Genomic DNA, 9047 nt, shown 5'->3' on the forward strand with positions numbered 1-9047 from the left:
GAGCTGCCATTGGCGGATGGAGCCCAAGACCTGGGGTGAAATCAGAACCTGCTGCTGGCCAGGGATCAGCCTGGGCTTCTCCCTCTCCTCTCCTCTCCCTCCCTTTCACTCCTCTCCCCACCTCTCGCTCCCTCTCTTTCTGTCTCCCTGATTGTGGGCCGAGCAACAGCAAATGTCCACCTCCACACTATCCCAACACTGTCACGGCCCCCTTTTGACTGAAAAAACAGGCGTTTCGATGCATAACCGAAAAAGTGGATGATTAGTGAATAAGGCAAACAAGCCAGGAAGCCAACACACAGGATGGTAGAATCACTTTATTTAAAGGCATATTACTTTAAATGAAAGCATCATTATTATCATCATCACCATCATCATTTATCCAGGGAAAACACCCCTTTCAGCTTGAACCGTGAATGTTTTAACAGTGCACAGTTTGTTGGGCCAGTGGAGCAGAGCAGTGGAGAAGTGTATAGTGGGCGTGGCCTGACTGGAAAGGATGCGGCTTAATAGGGTCAGAATGCAATGGGTGTGGCTCGGCTGCAGGGGGCGTGGCTCAGTGCATTAAGGTGAGGCACAGCATTCAAAGGTGCGGCCCACCATGCCAGGGTGTGGCAGGGGAGACTCAACGGACGAGGCCGGGGGGGGGGGGGGGGGGGCTGAGGGATTCAGTCCCTGCAAACAGCATGCCGATGCAGACAGGAACATGATTTGTGTGGAGTTTCAATTACATGTTGGGTGGACTGCAAGGAAGAGGCTGCAGAGTCTCGCTGACTGTACAGGAACATGTGTGCACACCCCTAACCGTAATGTACCTCCCAGTACGCCTGTCACTCACAGTGAGGATGGAACCATTTCTGCCCTCTCCAAGCCCCTGGATCTTAAACACAATAAACAAAACAGTAAACTGTAAATAAAGCACAAATGGCAGAACGCCACATCTCAGCTTTCAGGCCGGGAACCATGACATTAAAATCCAAGGAGACCATGGTCTGAAAGCGGCGAAAATCACAGCTAGTGGGGCCTGATAGAAGCAGTTGGGTGTATGGAGGGTTAGGGAGCTTACAAATGCTAAGCCTTACAACTACAAAACACAAAATGGTCTGACAACACACTCTGTTTACAGATGTACAAAGTCTAAAACACTCAATGATTGCAGGAGGATAACATGGCATATGAATGAGGGCAGCGTATAGCTGCAGCATCTCTTCTTGCAGGGTTAAACTCAAAGCGTTATTTTAAAAAAAAGGTGTTTTCTGCGGGGGAAGTGTGCGCACACTGTGGCGTGCCCTTCCAAGAAGATCACAACAGATGGTCAGCACTTGTGAGAAACCCCTTTGTTCACCAGTTCTTCTTTCAGGGCTCTTGATCACTGTCCGAGTGTCGGGCTGAGAAAGCGGACGCGTTCACGTCGGCTCTTTGTGACACCGGGTTCTGGACCAAGACGGGGTCAGATCTCCTGCAGCAGGTCAGCGGGGAAGAATCCAGCTTGCGTCCAGTGCTGACCTTCAGGTACCCATTCACCTCCTCGCCCTTTTTGACCACAATCTGACGACATGGAAAACAATAAGTAAGACGGCATTGGCAAGCCTGCGTCGTCAGTCCTGGCTTCTGGGCTCCGTGATCTTGGCGCACCTCACCTGGTCTTTCTTCAGCGTGATCTGCCCCATCTCCCGGTTCCCGACAAAGGAGCGGGTCACCTTGTAGACTTGTTCCCCGGCTCGCACCCGAATGATGTAAGATGCCGGGAAGAAACCAGCTTTTTCCCCGAGTTTCCCCTGCATCGGCAGGACAGACCGCAGCCCCCACAGCCATATGTATGAGACAAAACCAAGCTGCCAGCTCACAAGGTACCCAACAGCCACCCCAGGTCGTGGTTATGTTGGCAACTTCAAACAAAGTGCTAGGTGAGGTAACGATACACCGTAGCGTCTTACCCTCCACCACTCCTCATTGGAGTCGTCGAAGCACGGTGATGCGGTCGCCGGGGCTGCGGGGTCACGCCACGCACAGATGCAGACACACAGACACACACCAGAGTTTGTTAGCGCTCATCGATGGCAAAGGAAGCTCTTATAGGGAGAGGAATGGATTAATGCTTAAGGTATTCCAGGCTGCAGCCTAGGGGCCAAACCTAGCAAAATCAGAGATTAGCAGATTATTTATGTTGCATCAATTTTAATTCTTCTGGCTCCGTAAAATAATTCAAGCGTCCCGCTTGGGGTGGGGGGCTCCTAGTCTTTTTAGCCTAGGGTGCCCTGAGGAGATAATCTGCCTCTGATGAGTGTGGTCAGCTCATGGAGGAAGTGGAGAAGAGGCTAGGCTGTAGGGGCAGACAGCTGAAGTGGGGTGGGGGGGGGTGGGTAGCCTGCAAGACACAGATGTGGAAGTGATAAAGAGACGAGGACTTACTGGAGGTCCAGGTCGTCCTTCTCAATGGCCTTAAAGCGATAGAGGGCCATATAATAGTGCGACTGGGAGAAGACGCCGAGCTTCCCGGCTGGGGCTTCTTGTTCTGAAACCACATGGATGGCGGCCAGGCTGTAAATCACAGCCGTATCGCGAGATATTTGGTGCCAATGCGGAGGCCTCAGTGAAACCAATCAGGCTGAATCATAATGATCCCCGATCTGGCCAATAGGGGCCGGGGCAGAGGTGACCCCGTACCTTGTCGTCTGCTGCCGATTTCTCTCCTTTCTTATCGCCTTCTGCGTTCCCTGAAACGTCAAAGAGGAAACTCACTCGCACGTCTCCTACAGCCCATATCACGCTGCAGTCACCACAAGAAGACCAGCCTCCTCCTGTCTGACTCTCAGCTGGCCGGGACCATCCCGGGGCACGTCGAAGCCCAGGCGCAAACGGGGAATACTCACCGCCCTCTGCTCCACCTTCCTCAACTTTGGGCGGGATCTCCTCCTCTTCCATCATCATCATCATCATCTGCAGCATGGAGAAGCGCCACATTCGGAGCCAAAATGTCACAGTCGAAGCCACTTCAGGCTGACAATTACCGCTTACCACTGACAGCTTAACATTGTCGTTTCTGGTTTGCTTTCTGGTTCCTACCAGCAGCACTTTATTTATTTTTTTTGTGTGCGAGCGCTGTGTCAGGAATAGCACTGTGGAGATGTGCCTCACATCACACCCCCTGAGAACGGGAAGGGGGAGCTACAGAAACCTCAGTGGGGTCACGATTCAACAGCTGCTCACATGGTTCCCCTAGCTCTGCACCTGTCATTGCCACACCTGCCCGTGAAATCGTAGCGTCAGCTGGGCGGTGGAGCGACCCTAAAGTCCACCGGGTTCGGTTGGCTTGTGCTTTAAACAAGCAGAGAGCAGGAAGACTTTACGGAAAGCAAAGAGGTGCTATTTGAAAACCCAACAATAGTATCTTTTTACAACTTCTATAGGAGGCTGAGACTTCATAACGTATATTGTTATATACGATAGCGACATTAAAACAAGCATTATTTTTTTTCTACATCCAAAGTGCGGGTTGCCAGGGAAACGGATCAGGCACGGCTTTCATGGCGGGCCGCAGCCCCACCCCCGCTCCTAACGGGAGTCTCCTTGACGTCAGAGCAGACGCCTTCACTTCACGCTTCCTCCCATCCGCCGCTCGCCGGCGTAAAAATAGCCGCACGCCCTTACCGCGGTGGCAGCTCAACACCGGAGGGCTGCCTCTCATTACCATGCCGACCAGCACAGAGTGGAGCGGGCAGTGGCCGCGGCAGGAGGGTGGGCACCGCTGGGACGCCGGCGGGGGCCCATGAGCAGCCAAAAGCCGGAAGCCGCCCACATCCTCTCAGGTTGCTCCATACGGGACCGACGGGTCCAAACATCTGGTCCAGCCCACTGCTGGCCAAATGCACACACATCTGTAACGCAGATACTCCACAAAATTCATCTCCTATTACTGTCCTCCCCGTGTCTGTGAGCACGTCGCCCGAAGTATATAACCGGTGACACATACTAGTTGGAACGTCACGCATTGAAGGTGATTTCCTGTCGGTGACAGTATCCCAATATCTGAATTTTTTATATTAATTGCGAGTGTATTCGTTGCCCTGTACTTCTTAAAGCTCCTGTCGTTTCTACTTGCCAAACAATTTTTTTATAGATCATTTTTGATTTTGACCCCACAATAATTCTGCAGCCACACTCCTGATTTTTCAGTTCGATAAGCAAACGACTAAGACGTTATCGCCATTTCCGACCGACATTCGCAGCGATCCACCTCCTCTCCTTAAACCCCGTGACCCTTCTGAACGTTTTTCTCTTCTTCTTTTGCAGACCCCAGCCTGCCTGGCAGACCACAGAGCACCAGGAGAGCATCACCTACGTTCTTCTTGTCCTCTGAGCCCTTCTTGCGCTCCTTGTTGGCCATGATGACTCCAGTGCGCAGCGTTTCGAACACGGGGTCAGTGCGGTTGGACTGCGCTGGCCAGGGAGGAGAGAGTCCGTCAGAGAGACGAGTGCAAGGCACCAGCGCATGGCACGCCACATTTTATTATTAGCATTATTATTAGCGTCCCAACACACGTAGCGTCCAATTTTTCATACTCAACAGTGATTATATAGTTAACATTTTGGCCGTCTGAGGTCCATGAGCGTTTTCACTAGAGCTGAACGAAAACACATTATATAAGCAGCAGTGAAATGAGGTTTGGGAGATGGAGCAGGTTACATAACAACGGGATGCCAGCGAGCGCGGGCCCTGGTATGGGATGTCGGGGTTTGGCTCACAGAACGGCAGAAGCTCCTTCACGGTCGCGTTCTGCTGGCTGCTGTAGAGAGGAGAGCTGTAAGCCCGTCTGAAGCCGGGGGGCTGGAGGGAAGGGGGGGAGGCATGGGGGTGGAAGAGGAGGAGAGGAAGAGGAGGACAGAGAGGAGGACAAGGCAGCTTAGGGAGGAAATGAATGAGGAAGTCTTTCTACTCGTATGTTATTTAATCATGTCTCAGATTGAAGCCTTTGGCAAAAGCACAGGAAGCACATCTCTGCCTCAAAATAGCGTCATTCACAAAGACCAGCAATCGTGCTGGTGAGGAATCGGAGACTTGATTCCCTCTAATGTGTCCTTCGCGTGCATCTCTGTTGAGCGTTCGTCTACAGTGATGTTCATTGATATCTCTGGCCTGAGGATCTATTTTGGTACTACAGTCTCTATAGCGCACAGGTAAGAATTTCCTTGTACTATGTACCCACAAGCACTGCAACCACTGGATAAGCAGTTATGGAAGATGGATGGATGGATGGATGGATGACAAGCTTTGAAAATCGAGCTTGCTTTTGTTGAGAATGGAAACTAAGCTATAGGCACAGCGGCGCTCCCTGCGAATGCGGCGTAGATGGTAGGCAGACCGTCGGCCAAGAAGAGGTGAGGAGGCTCACGATTTTGCCGAAGCATCTCTGGAACTCCACGTAAGACTGGCACTGGTGGTGGATGTTGGTCTTGCAGTTTTTACACCTCAGAGCAAATTTGTTGTTGACTGAAGGGCAAGACAGGAGAGAGAAGCGACGAACTGAGACACCAATATCAACCCCTTGTACACCAATTAGCATGCACTAGCCACTCAGTATCTACGCAAGCAATGCTCATTGCTCTGTGCTAAAGTACAACAGACAGAAATGCATTAAATACATCTAATAAAGGGCAGGAGTAGCACATTACTGAACAGTGAGGCGCAACATGAGATCAAGGCTCAAATCCCAAGATGGAAAAGTAGCATTTGGAAGCATTTTCTTTAATCTTTTTGCGCTTATGCTTAAGGCTTAAACACTCAGCTGTGCAAGCCTGCAATATCAGACATCACACACGTTGCTATGGGTAAAGGTGCGGAGGTCACAGTGAAACAGACGCGCGGCAGTCTGGCAAACTCACGGACTATCATGCGGGCGCAGACGTCGCAGAATTTGGGCTTCTTGCAGTAGTGGTCCTTGAACTTGTGGGGCTTGTCGTTGACAGGCTTGACCGGCTCTGGGGGCGGCGGCTCCTCCTTCTCCTCCTCCTCCACCTCCTCGTCGTAGACGAAATACACCTGCGGGCCGACGCCCGAGTCGTGTCTCCCTCAGTGGCGGTAAGCTAGCCGGGTAGCTCCGTACGATACAGAAACGTAACGTGACGCGGCAAGCGAAACGCAACTGCAGCTAGCAGCGGAGAGGCTAAGGACTCAAAAATCACAGTTCCGTGAGGGGCTCTGACGTCATACCCATAAAGATAGCATGGCACACAAATATAAAATTATGCATTCTTTCATTTTTTGCAGAACATTTGCATGGACATAATTGTGTGCGTCTGCTGTACTTTGACATAAAAATGCCTCAAGTCTTACAAACCAGCACATACCCAACCCAACCCAACCCAACCCAACCGCGCTGTGACTCACAGCTACAGCCCACAGGTATGTTAGTCACATGCCATTCTCCGACGTGACTTCCTGCGTGACAACAGATGATCGGAATGTTTTCCATGACACGTTCCATGACATGACGCTCTAATACGTGTAGGATTAAGCACCTGCACCTTTAGATCTAATTATAATTAGTAACATTGGAAACAACTAAAATATGAATAGGTTCATATCTCATCCCATGCAGGGCAGCCGGTCATGTGCCCTGAGCTTACCCACGGGAGATGCTGCAGGCTCACTGCCTCGGCGTGATGGATAAGCAGCTTACCTGAAAACATTTCCTGAAACGGTCAGCTGGACTGACCACAAAGCAGAACGATTCTGATTGTCTGGATTTTTATTTTAAAAAAATGTAACATCTGGCAAGCTGCAGTAAAAACTCCCCTGAAGCTCCTCTGTTTAACCTCGCTTACGACCCCTTAGCGGCTGTCAATCCATGCTGCCTCTGCATCGAGCAGAGGCCCATCCGTACCAGGAAGGATCTTCCAATATGCACATTTTACTGTAGCCTCCCAGCTCCCCAAGTAGAGAATCAGGACCATTCCTGTCTTACCTGGGGAACATTCCTCATTCCTTATCCCACGTCCTGGACTCAGAAGGGGCCTTTACCCTCGGTTATAAATGCACCGAGTGCCACCTCCTTCGTTCGCGATCCAAGGTGTTCCCATCCCCTCAACCTGTCCATCGTTACCTCAGCCCCTCTCGTTCCATCCTCGCTCAAAAGCACAGCCCCCTTGAACCTCTCTGTTTTATTAATTAGCTCCCTGCCCCACCACATACTGCATCACTCCACCAGCTCTACTCTGTTCCAGCGGCGCAGCTGTGGAATTAAGGGAGGTCCGAAAATAGACTTCAACAGAGACCCGGAAAAACTCCCAAACGCAACTGATGGAGAGTGTTTGACACCGTTCCTAAATATACCGTAAAGCGTGCAGCCTGGGCTCCAACATGGCCGAAACCTGTCCAGTTAGCCTGCGTGCTGATGTCGATTCTGCATGGGTCTGAGAAGGTCTAAATAGTCTACAACTCACCCTGCACAGCTGTCCTATCAGGCTCTCTTTTGGCACACAAGTATAGAGGGTTAGTGAAACACTGATTGACCGTGGGATTACTTAAGGGTGCAACTCTACCATGTTGTCGCTTTCTTTGACAACGTTCTCCGGAACCGGCGGGTTGTCATGGATGTCCAAGGAATCCTTGTCGTCTAGTCTGAAACAAAGACACACGGCAGAGAATTCTGGGTGTGCTGGACACAGTAACGGATAGACCGGGGGAAGGTGATGCATGTGTGATTTGGATGACGACACACGTTTCAGGTGTACCCAAAAATATGACAAAGATATAGCTTGATTTGTCAAAGTATCATTAACATGACCCAAGACGGAAGGACTCAAAATTTCTTGTTAGCAAAAGCAACACTTCAACTTGACAGGAGCTTGACTAAAGAGTAGACTGAATGTACACTATTAGTTACCAGTCAATGCCCAGATCTCCTAATTCTGCTGCAGTGGGATTAATGAGGAAACACTGCCCAGTTTTAACCCAATGGGAAATAGATGCGACCAACCAATGACTGACAAGACACAAAAGGGCAGGTCTTACATAAACTAAGGACTTTTTGATTCGTTTAGCAGCGGCAGGTAGGACACAGGCGGCCAGCAACTGCGACATCACAATGCAAAGACAAGCCCACATGCATGCAGTGGGACTCACTGGTCATACTGGGCCATGTTGAGATGAAGGTCAGACTGCTTGCGTGCAGCTTAGGTCAGCGCGGGGGGGGGGGGGGGGGGGGAGGGGGGGTGAATCTGTGGAGATAATGGCTTTAATGTTCGTGCACTAACACCTCCCACTATTACACATTCAACACAATATCAGATTTTGCTCTTGTAATTACTAGCAGAGGTAATTACTAGCGTTGCATTCTCACTGTTCAAAGCCAATGTTTGATTGTTTTCTGTACCAAAATAAACTAATAAAACCCTCTCTTAGAATAAATATATACCAGATATATATTAGATGCGCACAATAGTGTGGAAACTGGATGATGCTGAACACCGATTTGACTCTTAAGACGCTCGGTGAAAGCAAACAGATGAGAAATACAATCCTCTCGGGGTTAAAAAGGAGCACAGCTAGAATAGCAGTGAGGAGCCACACCGACCGACTCGCTCAGGCTTCATCTGCAGGCAGCCTCAGCTACGTCAGAGATACTCAAACATCTCCGCTACCCTCATGACAGAATGAGAAAGTTTCAGATCTTTTCAAAAACCAACGGAAAAGCGGCAAGCTCAATACACTCGCATCTAAAATACGTAGATGGGCCATACATAGAGAGACTGCCCGCTCTCACAATAACCTAAGTGACCAGAGCATTCACTTCCCCCAGAATTCCCTCCTTACCAGTTGGATCGCTGCCTTGCGGGAGTGGTCCACACAATCTGAAGACGCGCAGTTGGACAGCACGCGGATTTACAGATTGTTTTCCTCGGTTTGGTGCTTTAGGCACTGAGCTGTCCGGAAAGAGTTCTGACAGGTGGAAGCAGTGAGGGCAGCATGTCCCCAACACTCCTGGGCTGTTTGTGTGTCAGAGTGACAGCTAGGGACAGCTGTCCCCTCGGCCCCTACCCCAACC

General features: G+C 50.5%; 1 protein-coding gene across 1 annotated transcript; it reads right to left on the reverse strand.

Annotated features, from left to right (window-relative positions):
- Positions 1-299: 299 nt before the first annotated feature.
- On the reverse strand, positions 300-9044 carry LOC125747990 (SH3 and cysteine-rich domain-containing protein 3-like). Its single transcript, XM_049023727.1, is given in 16 exon segments — positions 300-1488; positions 1491-1548; positions 1641-1778; positions 1938-1964; positions 1966-1990; positions 2413-2494; positions 2497-2515; positions 2668-2717; positions 2874-2940; positions 4343-4440; positions 4747-4828; positions 5394-5491; positions 5884-6040; positions 7543-7621; positions 8126-8220; positions 8816-9044. Coding segments are annotated over 15 exon segments (1035 nt in total). The 5' UTR covers positions 8143-8220; positions 8816-9044; the 3' UTR covers positions 300-1450.
- Positions 9045-9047: the final 3 nt, after the last annotated feature.

This window comes from Brienomyrus brachyistius, chromosome 8 (genome assembly GCF_023856365.1).
Source record: "Brienomyrus brachyistius isolate T26 chromosome 8, BBRACH_0.4, whole genome shotgun sequence".
NCBI classification, from domain to species: Eukaryota; Metazoa; Chordata; class Actinopteri; order Osteoglossiformes; family Mormyridae; genus Brienomyrus; species Brienomyrus brachyistius.